At 40.2% G+C, this 19,006-nt stretch overlaps 1 protein-coding gene across 5 annotated transcripts in view; it reads left to right on the top strand.

The window, feature by feature from the left end:
• The window catches only part of LOC136883355 (uncharacterized), a 647,239-nt gene that overhangs the window by 309,258 nt on the left and 318,975 nt on the right, over nucleotides 1-19,006 (top strand). For all 5 annotated transcript variants that reach the window (XR_010861242.2, XM_068229694.1, XM_067155608.2 and 2 more), the window contains 2 exons: nucleotides 2,911-3,013; nucleotides 5,875-6,002. Coding sequence is in view for 4 of the 5 variants with exons in the window: in XM_068229694.1 (XP_068085795.1) it covers nucleotides 2,911-3,013; nucleotides 5,875-6,002 (231 nt within the window). In the remaining variant the exon portion in view is untranslated. The remainder of the gene's footprint in view (nucleotides 1-2,910; nucleotides 3,014-5,874; nucleotides 6,003-19,006) is intronic.

The raw sequence follows: 19,006 nt of genomic DNA, 5'->3' as shown, positions 1-19,006 counted from the left end.
AAACCAATGATCACCACAATAGTGCAGGTCTATATGCCTACTAGCTCAGCGATGATGAGGAAATCGAAACAACATATGAAGAGATAGAAGATTTAATACAATATGTAAAAGGTGACGAGAATCTAATTGTGATGGGAGACTGGAATGCAGTGGTAGGCCAAGGAAGTGAAGGTAATACAGTAGGAGAATACGGATTGGGATAAGGGAATGAAAGAGGAAGTCGGCTGGTTGAATTCTGCACTGACCATAATTTAGTCCTTGCCAATACTTGGTTCAAACATCACAAACGACGGCTTTATACGTGGACGAGACCTGGAGACACTGGAAGGTATCAAATAGACTTCATTATGATTAGGCAGAGATTCAGAAACCAGGTGTGGATTGCAAAACTTTCCCAGGAGCAGACGTGGACTCTGACCACAACTTGTTGGTCATGAAATGCCATCTGAAGCTCAAGAAATTGAAGAAAGGAAAGAATGCAAAAAGATGGGATCCAGACAAGTTGAAAGAAAAGAGTGTAAGGGATTGTTTCAAGGAACATGTTGCACAAGGACTAAATGAAAAGGCTGAAGAAAACACAATAGAGGAAGAGTGGAGAGTCAAGAAAAATGAAGTCAGTAGGGCTGCTGAAGAAATGTTAGGAAGGAAGAAAAGATCAACTAAGAATCAGTGGATAACTCAGGAGATACTATCCTTGATTGATGAACGACGAAAATACAAGAATGATAGAAATGAAGAGGGCAGAAATGAATACAGGCGATTAAAGAATCAAATGGATAGAAAGTGCAAGGTAGCTAAGGAAGACTGGCTGAAGGAGAAGTGCAAGGATGTCGAAGGTTGTATGGTCCTGGGAAAGGTAGATGCTGCATACAGGAAAATCAAGGAAACCTTTGGGGAAAGGAAATCTAGGTGTATGAATATTAAGAGCTCAGATGGAAAACCACTTCTAGGGAAAGAAGACAAAGCAGAAAGATGGCAGCAACATATCCAGCAATTGTATCAAGGTGAAGATGTAGAGAATTTGGTTCAGGAGCAAGAAGAGGCTATTGATGCTAATGAAATGGGAGACCCAATTTTGAGGTCAGAGTTTGACAGAGCTGTGAGTGACCTAAATAAGAACAAGGCACCTGGAATTGATGACATTCCCTCTGAATTACTGACTGCTTTAGGAGAAACCAGCATGGCAAGGTTATTCCATTTAGTGTGTAAGATGTATGAGACAGGAGAAGTCCCATCCGATTTTTGGCAGAATGTTGTTATACCTATTCCCAAGAAAGCCGGTGCTGACAGGTGTGAAAACTATCGCACCATTAGTTTAGTATCTCATGCCTCCAAAATTTTAACACGTATATTTACAGAAGAATGGAAAAACAAGTTGAAGCGGAGTTGGGAGAAGATCAATTTGGCTTCAGAAGAAATGTAGGAACCCGTGAAGCACTGACTTTACGTCTGATCTTAGAGGATCGAATCAAGAAGGACAAGCCCACGTACATGGCATTTGTAGATCTAGAAAAGGCATTTGATAATGTTGATTGGACTAAGCTATTTAATATTCTGAAGGTGATTGGGATCAGATACCGAGAACAAAGAATTATCTACAATCTGTATAAAAATCAGTCTGCAGTGATAAGAATCGAGGGCTTTGAAACGGAAGCACCAATCCAGAAAGGAGTGAGGCAAGGCTGCAGTTTGTCCCCCCTCCTTTTCAATGTTTACATAGAACAGGCAGTAAAGGAAATCAAAGAGAAATTTGGAAAGGGAATCACAATCCAAGGAGAGGAAATCAAAACCTTGAGATTTGCCGATGATATTGTTATTTTATCTGAGACTTCAGGAGATCTCGAGAAGTTGCTGAATGGTATGGACGAGGTCTTGGGTAAGGAGTACAAGATGAAAATAAATAAGTCCAAAACAAAAGTAATGGAGTGCAGTCGAATGAAGGCAGGTGATGCAGGAAATATTAGATTAGGAAATGAAGTCTTAAAGGAAGTAGATGAATATTGTTACTTGGGTAGTAAAATAACTAACGATGGCAGAAGTAAGGAGGACATAAAATGCAGACTAGCACAAGCCAGGAAGAGCTTTCTTAGGAAAAGAAATTTGCTCACTTCAAACATTGATACAGGAATTAGAAAGATGTTTTTGAAGACTTTCGTGTGGAGTGTGGCATTGTATGGAAGTGAATCATGGACGATAACTAGCTCAGAAAGAAAGAGAATAGAAGCTTTTGAAATGTGGTGTTACAGAAGAATGCTGAAGGTGAGATGGATACATCGGGTCACGAATGAAGAGCTACTGAATCGAATTGGCGAGAGGAAATCGATTTGGCTAAATTTAACGAGAAGAATGAGATAGAATGATAGGACACATCTTTTTTTTTGCTAGTGGCTTAACGTCGCACCAACATAGATAGGTCTTATGGCAACGATGGGAGAGGAAAGGCCTAGGAGTTGGAAGGAAGTGGCTGTGGCCTTAATTAAGGTACAGCCCCAGCATTTTCCTGGTGTGAAAATGGGAAACCACGGAAAACCATCTTCAGGTTTGCTGACAGTGGGATTCGAACCCACTGTCTCCCGAATGCAAGCTCACAGCGGTACGCTCCTAACCGCACGGCCAGCTCGCCCGGTAAGACACATCTTAAGACACCCAGGACTTGTTCAATCGGTTTTTGAAGGAAGTTCAGGTGGTAAGAACTGTAGGGGTAGACCAAGGTATAAATATGACAAGCAGATTAGAGCAGGTGTAGGATGCAGTAGTAACGTGGAAATGAAAAGTTTAGCACAGGATAGGGTGGCATGGACAGCTGCATCAAACCAGTCTATGGACTGATGACTCAAACACATTATTATTATCATCATCATCATGATCATTATTAATATTATTACAGAAGCTCTGTTTTGCTGTTCACAGACAGGAACCATGGCAGGTAACTTGTTCATGAAGCACCAAGTACACGACTTCCCGTCTGACCTGTTCCTCATGCTGGAGAGTGTGGGTGCCAGGATCACTGTTGGTAAGTCGTCAATCCGTAAGTCTAAGAAAATACATTTTATTTAGTTTTGCTTAGCTCTTTTGCTGGAAAAGTCATCAAAGTGGCTTCAGTTTAGAGTGTCCCAGATTCGATTCTAGATCAGGCCAAGGGTTTAATCTGTATCTAACTGGAGGACTGGGTGTCTTTGTAAGTCGTAATACACATGAGTGCACCAAGACTGAATGACTAACTGAGCGGCCACGGATATAGCGCGCTACAGTACCTGGTGACACAAAACACAGGACAGAACACGTCCTTCCATATAGGCACTTAACAGATCGCATCCACCTGGATGTTGGACATCTGGAATTGAAGGGCTGTTTTTGTATCTCTTATTGCTACTAAGTTCGTGAATGGAAGAACATCTTACACCTCCAAGAGAAGAAAAGGTTTGTTTACAGATGAAAATTTCACAGGGGAAATTATCTTTATGGTGGTATTCCCAGGAAAGCTCTTATTAGAATTTATTGTCTTCCAGTTCACTCAGCCCTGTAGCGAAGGCAGGGGGTATTGGGTGAAGGTGCATCAAAATACCCACCTAAATTATAATAAGAAATTCAGTCTTTAAAAAAAGAAAAAGGAACTCATCCATCGAGAAATGACAGCAATCAAATTTGAAATACTGAGGGTTTGTATTTTGTGAAAAACTGATACCATTTTAAATGAATAATATGAGCATATTTCTAGAACAAAACCAGTCAACTAATGGTAGAGATGCTAAAATAGTTCCATTATACAATAAGGAAAACAAGGAGGTCAAATTAAAGTACAAAACAAAATACTTTGGAGGAGAGGGTGAAAGTGTTCTTACAACTTAACAGAAGCCTTGAAGTTCAGAGCGGAGACAAAAAACAAGAAAACATGTTTTCTGCACATCTAATTATTATTTTTATGTATTTTGTTGCAGTTAACTTAGAGAAGAAAATAAATCAGTGCGCTAATTTTTGAAGTTGACTCTTATGTAAGAGCCCTAAATTTCATTCCAAATTTGCAAAAAATGAATGTCTATTGAACTCATCCAATGAAGTACTTTTGTTATGAACTGTTTTTATTTTTAAAATACTACAAATTGGGAGAAAGAGACAATTTGTTCTATACTAAATCAATTTTTAACAATTGTGTAGTTTGAACTGAAACTTTTTTGGATTAATTAGTACATTTTTTCTTGTGATATAACACGAAAAGTAAGATTGTATGCAGATGACATAATTGTTTATAGGGGAATAATAACATTGAGGATTGTTCAGAATTACAAAGGAACCTTTACAGTATCCAACAATGGGTTGAAGAAAATAATATGAAGGTTAATGGAGGCAAATCAACTGTTACAACTTTTACAAACACAAGCTTTAAAACTGAATTTAAGTATACTTTGGATGAGGTAATTATCCCAAGTGCAAATGCAAATACTTAGGTGTGAGATTTGAAAGTAATTTGCATTGGAAGGGTCATGTTGATGACATTGTTGGAAAAACATACAGATCGTTACATGTCATAATGACAGTACTTAAAGAATACAACAAAGAGCTAAAAGAGTAAAGTTACTTATGTATGGTTCGTCCATTATTGGAATATCAAACAGTGTTTGGGATCCTCACCAGGAATACCTAATAAAAGAAACAGATGGTGTACAGAGGAAAGCAGCAAGATTTGTAACGGGATTTTAGGAATATCAGAAATGTTAGAGAAACTTGGGTGGGAAACTTTAAGTAAGAGAAGGGAGGAAACTAGACTTATAGGATTATATAGAGCCTATACAGGAGAGGAAGCATGGGGAGAAATCTGTGAGAGGCTTTAGTTGGAAAATAATTATATCGGCAGGACTGACCACAAATATAAAATTAGAAGGAATTTTAGCAGAAGCGATTGGGGTAAATTTTCTTTCATTGGGAAGGGCGTGAAGGAGTGGAACAGTTTACCAGGGGTAGTGTTTGATCCTTTTCCAAAATCTGTACAGATATTCAAGAAGAGAATAAACAGCAACAGAGAAAAGAAATGTTAGAGGTCATTCGACCTGTGTAGGTTACTGTAAACAAAAATTTTTTGTGAATAAATTAATTCCATCCCCTGGTCCATGGAGTTTGGACAGCCCAAGTAGGGGACTGCCTGTAGGGGTGAAGTACAGTGGGGACTTCGAGGGCCCTGCGACCTTTACAGTAGCTGTGAAGATCCTTCAGGAACTCTGAAAAGGGGTGGCAAAAAGGGCTTTGGTTAAGATGCAGCAGGTCGTTATGCTACTTAAGTTCCAAAATGGGATAAAAATGAAAATAAATAAATAAATGCAATGCAAATGTAAATCTTATAGCAGTTGTAATCCACACTCTGTAAGGGTGAGCTGTGTGTTTTATAGAAAACATTCTTAGTGTAAATTGTGTAATACTTTATTCTAGGAAAATGTCTTCTTCTCTTGTTAATTTAAAATTTAGTCCTTGATAATAATGTATTTTAGTGTACCATTTGTGACCGAGGTAGACACCTCATTTGCAAATAAAGTGATTTTGATTTTATTTTTGAAAATCTAATTCTTGCAAAATGTTTATTTTCTGTATATTTTACATCCAAAATTTCTGTACATATTTTTAATTTGTTGTTGTTGTGCCTATTTTATTAACAGTTGATATGATAAAAAGGTTTTCTTTAATATTGTCCTTCAGTAATTGATTTAGATGCAAAATTATCTGTAAAATTTCCAAAATCTTTTAAGATGTGCCATAATATCACTGAAAAGCTATCAAAATTACACATCTACCAAATTCTGTTAAAATTAATGCAAATTTTGAATAAAATAAAAATAATGTGTGATGTTTAACAATTTTTCCTAAAGAGTGAGTCTCTGTCTGCAGCATCACAAGAAGGAACAATGGCAAACCTCACTCTAGCACACTTCCTCACGATAGACATGAAGAAGAAGGTCATCCACAGCGTGACCCTGCCATCTCTTGACGACTCTTATTTTGTCAACTCTTACAAGGTAAGTCAACCATCAGTCTCGAAACTAATGATATCTATATGTTCAAATCACAATAAGCTTTTAGAAAAAGGTTTGACAATATATGCAGGTTAAAATTATAAAATTCTTTTATTAACAACCACCTACTCAATGCAATATAATACACTCATTGAATTATAACACAATCATGAGGTGTCTTAAATAACGGAACATGTTTCGTTCGGCATAGCGAACATCATCAGCCGTTAATGTACAAAGACTAGGTAAGGGCCCTGAACTTAAGTGATGAAAATTGTTAAAAGAATATATGAAGCATGGACTAATTCCCAAATTTCTAAAACACCTTCAAAGAAAAAACTTTTCGGCTCCTCATTCATGTAGAACTCAAAAGAAAGTTAATGAATTTTGGTTAAAAAACGAAATCAAGGCGCATTAAAGAAATCGTTCCTAAAACTACAGCTTTATAAGACGCATCTTGAAATATCCTCTAGTATGTCCCCATTAGAATGGAGTTTATACTCTAGGTTTGTCAATGAAAAGGTATATGACATAGTGCACAAGAAACAGACAACATTAGACAATAAACTGATACAATTGCATAACACTGAGAACAAACTGAGTAATGTTAACAGTAAAAATACCCCCCCCCCACCCTGCACTGGCTTAAATCATTTTTCTACAACAGTGAACTTATCTAATACTGACTTTCAGATAATGAACTATCCCTCCTTGATAAAGGGCTGAAATTTAATTGGCCTAACCCGAAAAAAACAGACGATCTGATTACTACAGTCGCGGAAATCGAATCTAACATTCAAAAACTCCCGGTAGAAGAGCATAAAGACATTAAATATGAGATAAAGAAGAAGCTCCCTTTTCTGGCGAAGGAACTGAAAACTACCTCGAACCTGACTCTTAGCAAACAAATACATGATGTAAGAAATAAAATTAATAATAATAATATCATCGTCACTAAAGCTGATAAAGGTCCCACCATAGTATTACTACATAAAGATGATTACATTAAAAAACCGAAGATTTCTTTGCTAATAGCAGTTATACTATTATTAATAAAGATCCCACCCCCAAAATCCAACGAAGTTTGAAGAAGCTATTGAAGAATCTACCGTTCTTATTACAAGAACACGAATATCAGAAACTAATAATAATGAACCCAAAACTCCCAGCTGCAAAAGCCTTGCCAAAAATCCATAAAAAGGAGGTACCTATACTCCCTATTATTAACTGCATGAACAAAGTTTCAAAATTTCTGCATAATTTTCTCAGTAAACACTTTAAATTCAATAATACAGCTTATATAAGAAATTTCGTTGAGTTTTGTGAAAAATTACCGAAATTCAGTCTTGAGCATAATCACATAATGGTATCCTATGACATTACCAATATGTATTCCAATATTCCGGTAAGCAAAACGGTCAAGATTATTAAAACAAACCTTTTAAACCACAATAACCTTAGTAAATGCGAAATAGATAATTTCATCAGTCTGTTAGAATTTGTACTTAATAATAACTATTTCACCTTGAATAATAGAACATATCATCAAAAGGGCGTAGCGATGGGTGACCCGATCTCAGGCATTCTAGCTAATATCTTTATGGATGATTTGGAAAATAACAAAATAATCAATAATATTAATGGTCTTCATTTATGGTTAAGGTATCTTGATGACACTTTTGCCATTATAGATATACAGAAAAATGATAGTCACAGCGTGCTAACATCCCTTAATGAGATTGACAATGATGTCAAATTCACTAAGGAAGACGAGATCAACGGTTCTCTAAACTTTTGGGATTTAAACGTTTCAAGAGAGAAAAATAAGTTCATTTTTCAAATATTTAGAAAGCCTTCTTGTGCCCCCATCACTATAAGAAACGATTCCTTACATCCGCAATCTCATAAACAGGCTGCATTTTTAGTCTTGTCTATAGAGCATTAAAAATCCCGCTCACAACTGAAAATCGCAAAAAAGAACTAAACTATATCAAGGATTTGGCCAGAATTAATGGCTATAATCCCTTGATGATTAATAAAATCATCAACAAGATCAAATTAAAAAACGCAACGAAACTGATTCCGGACAAGCCTAAAAAAACGAAATATGCTCCCTTTACCTACACGAACCCAGGCCTATTTCAAGTTACTAACCCTCTAAAGAAATACGATATTAATATTGCTTATAGAACCCGATATACGAACCGTAATATATTCTTCAATTCAAATATAGTTAATATTAATCACAATAAATTCTCGAACTCTGGTATCTATAGGCTTAAATGCACCCATTGTGGTTTTTCTTATATCGGACAGACCGGACGTAGCCTTTTGACCAGATACCTTGAACACTACAACGCTTCGAAACATAAAAAGTATTCCGCCATGAGCACCCATATGGAAGAGACTGGCCACAGTTTTACGACAATTGAAAAAGACCTTCAAATCTTGAAATACGTCAATAAAAGTAAACTTATGACAGGTTTGAGAATATTTACATATTCTTAGACCAGTATTTTAATAGAAATCAAAATTTAAATGATACTTCAGAAATTAAAAGTCCAATAATCGAAAAAATTCGAGAACTACTCTCCCTTTTCAATATAAATAATAATTTTATGAGAATTTTTAATTATACAACCGCTAATAATATTTCCTCTGCAACAACAGCTACTGCTCTGCCGCCCTCTCATGCGACACCCCCTCCACCTCACATGACTCACTCCCCGCCTCTACGTATACATACATACAATAGCGCTGTTAACGGAGCGGTTGTTTACGGAGCGGAGGCTCCGGGCGCTTTCAATCGTTTGCCTCCGGAGAACCTCCGATTGAATTGCAAGCGCGTAGTTTGAACTTGGCACGGGAGAAATGAACGAGCATTTCTACAGGAATTTATAACTTGTCGCTATTAATGTGAAAAACTACGCCCCTCCGTTAATACTTCAGTTATTTGGCGATATTACAAATAGGCCTAGCATTCTTACGTACAGACACAAATAATTATGTAACAGAACCTCCGATTGAATGACAAGCGCGTAGTGTGAACTTGGTACGGGAGAAATGGAAGAGCATTTTCTCACGAATTTAAAACTTGTCGCTACTATTGTGCGAAACTACGCCCCTCAGTTAATGCCTTAACTATTTATCGATATTACACATAGCATTCTTACGTACAAACATAATTATGTATTTTCTTAAATATAAACATGTTATAATTTAGGCATTGTCCGTGACTGTAAATTACTTCGTTATGAAATAATTAATACTATTATCATTGCATGTCGGGCTGAGTGGCTCGGACGTTTGAGGCATTGGCTTTCTGACCCCAACTTCGCAGGTTCGATTCTGGCTCAGTCCGGTGATATTTGAAGATGCTCAAATTCGTCTGCCTCGTGTTGGTAGATTTAATTACACGTAAAAGAACTCCTGTCCGCCTCTGTGGTGTAGTGGTTAGCGTGATTAGCTGCCACCCCCGGAGGTCCGGGTTCGATTCCCGGCTCTGCCACGAAATTTGAAAAGTGGTAAGAGGGCTGGAACGGGGTCCACTCAGCCTCGGGAGGTCAACTGAGTAGAGGTGGGTTCCATTCCCACCTCAGCCTTCCTGGAAGTGGTTTTCCGTGGTTTCCCACTTCTCCTCCAGGTGAATGCCGGGATGGTACCTAACCTAAGGCCACGGCCGCCTCCTTCCCTCTTCCTTGTCTATCCCTTCCAATCTTCCCATCCCTCCACAAGGCCCCTGTTCAGCATAGCAGGTGAGGCCGCCTGGGCGAGGTACTGGTCATTCTCCCCAGTTGTATCCCCGACCAAGAGTCTGAAGCTCCAGGACACAGCCATTGAGGCGGTAGAGGTGGGATTCCTCGCTAAGTCCGAGGGAAAAGCCGAACCTGGAGGGTAAACAGATGATGATGATGATGAAAAGAACTCCTGCGTAACCAAATTGTGGCATCACGGCGTCCCCGAAAACCTTATAAGTAGTTAGTGGGACGTAAAGCCAATATTATTGTTACGGAGCTTTCCGTGGTAGGTAGAGGTGAAAGAAGGTGCGGGTGTGAATAGGTCTCCAACTACTGAATTAAAGTTAAATGTAAAATTTAACAAGGTTATATTTTCTTTTCAAAAACAAAGAAATAACAAGCATGGCAGGTACAAAGTAGCAAGTCCAAAGGGTAGTTACAATATTTACAGGATTTGGGCTTCGCGCCCTGAATTCACAATGCTTGGGCAATCAGCTCAGTTTTACCCCAAACACAAGTTTCAACAGAGGGGCAGAAAACCCCATTCATGCCTAGGAGCCCTTGCTCCAAATTACACTGAAAAGCCTCCACGAGGCATACAACACTCAATTTTCAAAAAGAGCCACTCGCTCTCAACTCTAAGCCTCTCCCAGGCCACACCAAACTCCACCTTCAAGTTGTCCTCACTGGACATAGACACAGGGGTAAAATACCCAACCTACTGAGGTCTATTAAATGAAAAGAAGGTTGATTACATGACCTCCAAAATAATAATTTGAGAGGAGGCGATCTGCACTCCTAATACACTTTGTTTTTAAAACCTACTTGGCACTAGGCCATTAATACAAGGGCTAATCCCATACTACAGAGGTGACTTCAGAAAAGAACAATTTACATTATATTAACGAAGAATAGGTTGAGAAAAATAAGTTCACCTCAAAACATTATGATTGGGAGCTCGAGAGGGTTAAGCACTCTCTATCCCGATATGCAGTTCAAAAGATGAAATAGATACAAGTTTCTTTACATTTTAAGGAGGGTTACATAATGGAAAAAGCTTCGGACCCGCCCCGAGAGTTAAACTGCTGAGCAAGCAAGAAAATAAGTAATTAATCGGCCATTACCTTGTTGTTGACCGCCGCCGAAGAAAGAGGCGCTACCCGCCCCCTGCTATGTACTTTACACACTGAAAGATGGAACAGAAGTGGCTCAGAGACCCTAAAATCAGCAGTTTATATACTCTCGCGGAAGGTTCTAGGCGTTAGGGGAATGAAAACACCCGCCCACAATCACTTTATTGGAGAAAAAAGAGAAACCCCTACACAAGACGAAGAAGAAACACATTATTGGTGGAAAATTAATTTCAGAAATTCGGGATTGGCTAGATTTAAAACAAGGGGAAAGAAAGGGGTAATATTGCCAACTTAACCAATGACTGAAAGAAATTTAACAAAGAACAAACTTTTGAAATAAAATTTTCTCCAAAGAACAGTTCTTTTTCTTCGCACTAGGGTGCACTATTGTAGTTCTTCAGTAGTGTCCTCTAGAAGAGAAAGTTCACACTTCTTACTTCAAGCAAAACAAAAACACATCAAAAATGACACAGTTCTAAAATTTCAAAATTTACAGGTAGTGACATCTTCTGAGAAGGTAGAAAATTAATACCGTCAATAAAGTTCAGATTTCCTCCAGCAGAGGAGTTTCAACTGGCGCACCTTTTGAATTAGCGGCGTGGAGGTGTTCCGCCCGGTACAGACCTCCCCCCCAAAAGTTCCTCCAGGGGTGACACATGAAATTTGTTTGAAAACAAGGTCCAAGTTTTGATGTAGATATGGATATTGATTGCCGAAAAATTTATAAGATTTTCTTAATGTGGTTTGATTCAGTTTCAAAATTTTTCTTGTAACAGGAGAAGTTAAGTTTTTAAGGTTGTAGAAGTTGAATTGAGAAGGAAAACTTTAATTTTAACATCGAGGAAAAATTTTCTAAGTCCACCAGATTTTGTTGTTGAATTCCCAAGTGTAGTCATCTCTTATAGTAACTGTCCATGTAGTTGATGTTGATTAAGTTGGATGGCCAGACCGGCCGTTGCAGCTTGCGTCCAAAGGAGGCCGCTCGGACCCCTCAAGTACCCTGAGATACCGCTCGCCCGCACTATGAGGGGAGCAGAGGTGTTGAAACACGCCGCGCCCGCGGTGAAGATATACAGGCTGCGGGCAAGTAGCAGGTCGTGTGCCGCACATCAGCCTTGGCCGGGAGGAGAGCTCCGGCTCGCCGTGCACATGTCGTCCTCGCTGGGGTCGAGGGGGCCCATCCTCAAGCCCAGTCGCGGCACGGCGCCGCGCGGCTGCGGGGGCACTGAAACATTAAAGCTAGGCGGCAGAATATTGTTGGACCATCATCTTTTGAGGGCACAGGCTTGGTGGAGAGGTTGAGGGGCCAGCGGCGTGCAGATATCCATGGCATTTAATATGAGCAAGCCACAGTGTGTATAGCAGGAGACAGGAGCGTGGTAATGGCCGTGGTAAGGACAGAATGGCAGTTTAACGGAGCGGGGAGAGTTTACAAAAATGCTTAAATATAGAAAATATTATAGAAGGGGCAGAATGCCTTAAAAGAGAAACTCAAAAAAAATATAACCTTCATATTCCTTTCACGATTATATGAAGCAAGTTGACACAAAATTTACACTGGTTTCACCTGTGACAGGTGAACCCTAAATATCCTCTCGGTGGCTGGATTACTTAATAACAACGTAACCGGCGTAAGAAAATCGAGAATGATACAAGGCCCATGAAATCTGGGGGCAAGCTTGCCCGCGGGAACAAAGTTCTTGACCATAATTTGGTCACCTACCTTCAAAGGGGTGGGTCTCCGTCCACGATCATACCTTTCCCTAACCTTTTCATGAGACACTTTAAGATTGGCTTTAGCCTTCTTCCAAAGATCTTTAATGATGTCCGGATCTATTGTCTCGGGTAGAATGTCACTCAGGGACCAGAGGTTAGAGAGCGGCGTGTTGGGAACAAACTTGAACATCAAAGAGGCTGGAGTAAATTTATGTGATTCATGAACCGCCGAATTCAAAGTAAAAGCTAACCAGTGCAGGGACGTTTCCCACCTGGAATGATCTTCATGATGATAGGCAATAAGCGCGGACCTGAGATTACGGTTAACCCGTTCAGCCAGAGATGGTTGAGGGTAATAAGCAGAAGTCGTTACATGAGAGATGGACAAGTCGAAACAGAATTTACGAAAAAGATTAGATGTGAACGCCTTAGCATTATCAGACACAATATATTGGCACGGACCAAAAGAGGCAAAAATAGAATTTAAGCAATTAATGGTAGACTGAGCGGTAGCCAGCTTAGTCGGAAATAACCAGGAAAATCTAGTAAAGCCATCTACGCATACAAAGATAAACTTGTTAGCATTTCCCTTAGACTGGGGGAAGGGTCCTACATAATCAATATACAGGTGTTCCATGGGGCGCGACGCTTGATGAGAAGACAAAAGGCCTACCTTGGTGGACATGGTTGGTTTACTGAGCAAACAGGGTTTGCAAGCCTTCACTAGTTCACGGATTTCACCGTCCATACCTTTCCAGATGAACATTTCACGAATCTTCTCACGAGTTTTAAAGATTCCCAGATGCCCTCCTAATGGGGTCTCATGATAATACTTGAAGATCATAGGTACAAGAACAGCTGGAACGACAACTTTCATCATCTTATCATGCCTCGAGGGGCAACATAGAACACCATTCCTCAGAACATAAGGGACGACATGTTCCCCAGAAGAAAGGGTTTCCATTATCGGAGCCAGCGTCGGATCTTCACGTTGGTATTTCTCGATATTCCTAAAGAGCATGGGAGCATCAGTTAAGATGGCATTAACATCAGATAGTATGGACTCGGAAGGTGATGAACTATCGACCGGTTCATGGGTCTCGACGTCGTTGGAAAACATACGGCTGAGTCCATCAGCAACAATATTTTCGGTACCTCTGATATGCCTGACATCGAATTGGAAGGCAGAAATACGGATGGCCCAACGGGCTATACGACCGGTACGACGCGGCCTACCTAAGACCCAGCTTAAGGCTTGATTATCTGTCTCCAGGTCGAATTTGACATGTTCCAGATACAGACGGAACTTCTCTAAGGCAAATAAGACTGCCAACCCTTCGAGCTCATAGATAGAATACTTGGCTTCTTGAGCCGATAGAGTCCTAGATGCATAGGCGATGGGTCGCCTCCCTAGTTCAGTCTCTTGAAGAAGGACTGCAGCTACTGCTGACGACGACGCGTCGGTTTGGACGATGAATTTCTTCGAGAAATCAGGCATAGCAAGTACAGGGGCATTACAGAGAGCTAATTTAAGATCTTCAAAAGCGGCTTGTTGAGAAGGTCCCCACTCAAATTTGATGCCTTTCCTACGAAGAAGGTTTAAGGGCGCCGCTCTATTAGCGAAATTAGGAATAAACTTCCTGAAGAAATTCACCATACCAATGAACCTGGCGATACCTTTAATGTCCTTGGGAGGTTTAAAATCACGGATGGCCTGTGTTCTAGAATGATCGACTGCTACACCATCAGGTGACACAATATGCCCTAGGAATGACATAGAGGGCTTAGCAAAGGCAACCTTGGACAACTTGACAGTTAACCCAGCCTTACGAAGGCGATCGAGGACTTCTCGCAGATGATCTAGATGTTCTTCAAAAGTCTCTGAAAATACGACGACATCATCCAAGTAGTGATATAAGTACTCAAATTTGATGTCGGAGAAGACCCTATCTAGTAGCCTAGTGAGTACAGCCGCTCCCGTGGGGAGCCCGAAAGGCACGCGGTTGTATTCGTATAAGTTCCAGTCCGTGGCAAACGCTGTAAGGTGTTTAGACTCTTCGGCAAGGGGAATTTGATTATAGGCCTGATTCAGGTCCAAGATAGTAAAGAACTTGGCCTTACGGAACCATGAAAAACAAGAATGAAGGTCGGGAAGGGGCACAGATTGTAACACCACCTTCCGATTGAGAGCCCTATAATCAATGACAGGCCTGAAGCCTCCTTGGGGTTTCGGGACTAGAAAAATAGGCGAAGAATACGCTGACTTAGAGGGCCTAATAATACCATCCTTCAACATCTGATCGATAATTTCTTTCAGAGCCTTCATTTTAGGTGGAGATAGCCTATAAGGTGGAAAACGGACAGGAATCGAATCCGTGACCTCAATTTTGTATTCAATAAGGTCAGTAACACCAAGAGTATCCGAGAACACCTCTGGAAATGACTGACATAATTTACGAATACTATCAGCCTGCTCCTCAGGTAGATGTCTAAGGTCTAACAACATCTCATCCTGGGTAGGCGAAATAGATGAACATGACACAGAATTACACTTTAACAAGGGAATTTTACATTTGGACGCAAATTTGAATGTGCACGACTTACTCTGAAGATCGAGCACAAGACCAGTGTGAGAAATGAAGTCCGCTCCCAGTATGATGGGGCAAGACAAGTGCTTAGCCACAAACAGTTTGGTTTTCCATGTAAATTTAAAAATACGAATTTTGACCAGTACGGAACCTAGAATTTCTAATGGAGATGAATTAGCCGAAACATATTGAACAGGAGATGAGACATAGTCAGGTAGTTTACAAACAGATTTCAATTTAGAATACCATTCAGCCGAAATAATCGAACAAACACTGCCTGAATCTAAGAGAGCTGTTACAGGTTCCTTATTTAACTCAATCTTAAGAAAAGTAACCGGTGCGGGAGTATCTGCCGCAATCCTAAGACACTCTTTGGGGCATTCCAAAGATGAATTTGAAAATTGCTCGTTCCCTGATTTTTCGATCTGTTTACCCGGGGCTGAGTCTCGGGAAGATGGATTAATCGACTCAGCCGAAGACACTAGTCACTTTATATTGTTGTTGGAAGTTGCACCAGAAGTTGAGCAGGAGGGGGTGCTATTCGAATTGGGACAGTTCTTGGCAATATGTGAGAAAGCCCCACATTTAAAACAGCGTTGTGATGAACCAGCTCCATTCCTTGTCCCACTAGATTTGAGCAATGGGCACTTGTTCCGAAGGTGGTCGGGCGACCCGCAAGCATAGCATTTACGGGGTGTGACTGGTCGGCGAGGTGGAGGCCGAGTATTACTAAAAGAAGGCGGGGGTTCTTTCGCTACACGCAATGAATCTGCGTATCTAACTCCTTCCGCTGAGACGGCCAATGCTTCAAGTTCAGAGAAAGTTTGCGGGCACGCCGCGAAACACAAATATGACCTATAGGGAGGTGAAATTCCCTCTACAATAGCCTGTACAATCTGATCTTCGGGAAAATGAAGGGCAAACACCCTAGTATAAAACTTAATATCCTGTATGAAATCAGCCAAGTTTTCATCCAAGCGTTGTACACGGTAATAGTACTTCTGGATCAGAGATGACCTCGCGCGAGCAGGAATAAAATTTGCAAGCAAGTGTGCATGAAAATCTTCAATAGATAACTGTTCACCTATGGCTCTTACTATTTTGTCAGAGAGAATACCAATTGCATAAGGATAGATAATTTGCAAAATTTGACATGGAGAAAGAGAAAACACAAGGGCATGATCCTGAAATTCAACTAGAAATCTTAAAAATGAAATTACTTCACTGGTGGTATTAACGGAAAACTTAGAGATACCTCTGAGCAACATTGCCAATGGATGAGGCAAGCTGCTAAACCCGGGTGACATAGTCGGTAAAGGTTTAAGTGGCAAGGAAGTTAATTCAGAACGTACATTAGTCAATGAGTTACGACGTTCAGACTCGTTGTCTAATGGGGCAGAGATAGTTTGAGCGGCAACGGTTATCCTATTGACTTCTCCCTTAGGAGGCTCTTCCTCGCTCCCAGCATTCAACGTGGCGGGTTGATCAGTTTTGGGAGGAACTTCCCCAGTTAACAATTGAGTAACCTTGCTAGATAATTCAGACATATTTTCAAGCAGCGTACTAGCTTCCTTCTTCTGAACGTCATTCAACTTTAGAGACAACAGATCGTTAACTCTATTTGAAAAATGAAACAGCCTAGCTTGCACACGCTTAATTTGATTAGGAGACGGATCATTTTCGTCAAAAAAACTAACTACAGAAGCTAGCCCAGTAATGTTCTCCGTGATCGTGGAAAGAGAGTCGTCAATTTCTTTCTCTCCCAAATTGGGGATGGAAATGGGCAAATCTAGGGATTCTCTAAGCTTGTTTGTGTCTACTGCAACCGTGCCTCCAGATTGTACATTTCTAATAGTTAATTCATAGATCAACTCCTCCTTGCGCAAATAGTTAAGATGAAGAACATCGCGAGGGCCAGGCATGGTGACAGAACAATTTTGAAAACCTCAAAAATTCCAGCAACTGAGAAAATGGTTAGAGTTCGGAACAGAACAATATTTAGCCGTCAAAAGGGGCTAAAATGAGACCCATTCAACCACGCTCTGCTACCACTTGTTACGGAGCTTTCCGTGGTAGGTAGAGGTGAAAGAAGGTGCGGGTGTGAATAGGTCTCCAACTACTGAATTAAAGTTAAATGTAAAATTTAACAAGGTTATATTTTCTTTTCAAAAACAAAGAAATAACAAGCATGGCAGGTACAAAGTAGCAAGTCCAAAGGGTAGTTACAATATTTACAGGATTTGGGCTTCGCGCCCTGAATTCACAATGCTTGGGCAATCAGCTCAGTTTTACCCCAAACACAAGTTTCAACAGAGGGGCAGAAAACCCCATTCATGCCTAGGAGCCCTTGCTCCAAATTACACTGAAAAGCCTCCACGAGGCATACAACACTCAATTTTCAAAAAGAGCCACTCGCTCTCAACTCTAAGCCTCTCCCAGGCCACACCAAACTCCACCTTCAAGTTGTCCTCACTGGACATAGACACAGGGGTAAAATACCCAACCTACTGAGGTCTATTAAATGAAAAGAAGGTTGATTACATGACCTCCAAAATAATAATTTGAGAGGAGGCGATCTGCACTCCTAATACACTTTGTTTTTAAAACCTACTTGGCACTAGGCCATTAATACAAGGGCTAATCCCATACTACAGAGGTGACTTCAGAAAAGAACAATTTACATTATATTAACGAAGAATAGGTTGAGAAAAATAAGTTCACCTCAAAACATTATGATTGGGAGCTCGAGAGGGTTAAGCACTCTCTATCCCGATATGCAGTTCAAAAGATGAAATAGATACAAGTTTCTTTACATTTTAAGGAGGGTTACATAATGGAAAAAGCTTCGGACCCGCCCCGAGAGTTAAACTGCTGAGCAAGCAAGAAAATAAGTAATTAATCGGCCATTACCTTGTTGTTGACCGCCGCCGAAGAAAGAGGCGCTACCCGCCCCCTGCTATGTACTTTACACACTGAAAGATGGAACAGAAGTGGCTCAGAGACCCTAAAATCAGCAGTTTATATACTCTCGCGGAAGGTTCTAGGCGTTAGGGGAATGAAAACACCCGCCCACAATCACTTTATTGGAGAAAAAAAGAGAAACCCCTACACAAGACGAAGAAGAAACACATTATTGGTGGAAAATTAATTTCAGAAATTCGGTATTCGCTAGATTTAAAACAAGGGGAAAGAAAGGGGTAATATTGCCAACTTAACCAATGACTGAAAGAAATTTAACAAAGAACAAACTTTTGAAATAAAATTTTCTCCAAAGAACAGTTCTTTTTCTTCGCACTAGGGTGCACTATTGTAGTTCTTCAGTAGTGTCCTCTAGAAGAGAAAGTTCACACTTCTTACTTCAAGCAAAACAAAAACACATCAAAAATGACACAGTTCTAAAATTTCAAAATTTACAGGTAGTGACATCTTCTGAGAAGGTAGAAAATTAATACCGTCAATAAAGTTCAGATTTCCTCCAGCAGAGGAGTTTCAACTGGCGCACCTTTTGAATTAGCGGCGTGGAGGTGTACCGCCCGGTACAATTATTATTATTATTATTATTATTATTATTATTATTATTAGCTTATGTACCCGTGCTTCGCTACGGGATTCTCAGAAAGACTGACTTGGTGGTTTTCCTAACTGAATTCAACATAGGTCATTACAAAAACGTAAGTAGGAATGTAGCGATTGCAAGCAATGTTATCATATAAAATACTCGATCAAATGAAAAACCGCGCACTTTCTCAATTTCAACGAACAGTACTACGGTGCCGATCTAAGAGTCCAAAGTTCCAGAGATGGAATAACCAGGTCGCAGACTGCCGTGAACA

Source organism: Anabrus simplex, chromosome 11 (genome assembly GCF_040414725.1).
Source record: "Anabrus simplex isolate iqAnaSimp1 chromosome 11, ASM4041472v1, whole genome shotgun sequence".
NCBI lineage: Eukaryota > Metazoa > Arthropoda > Insecta > Orthoptera > Tettigoniidae > Anabrus > Anabrus simplex.
Note: the sequence above shows the minus strand (reverse complement) of the source record. Positions and strands in the feature narration are given on the sequence as shown.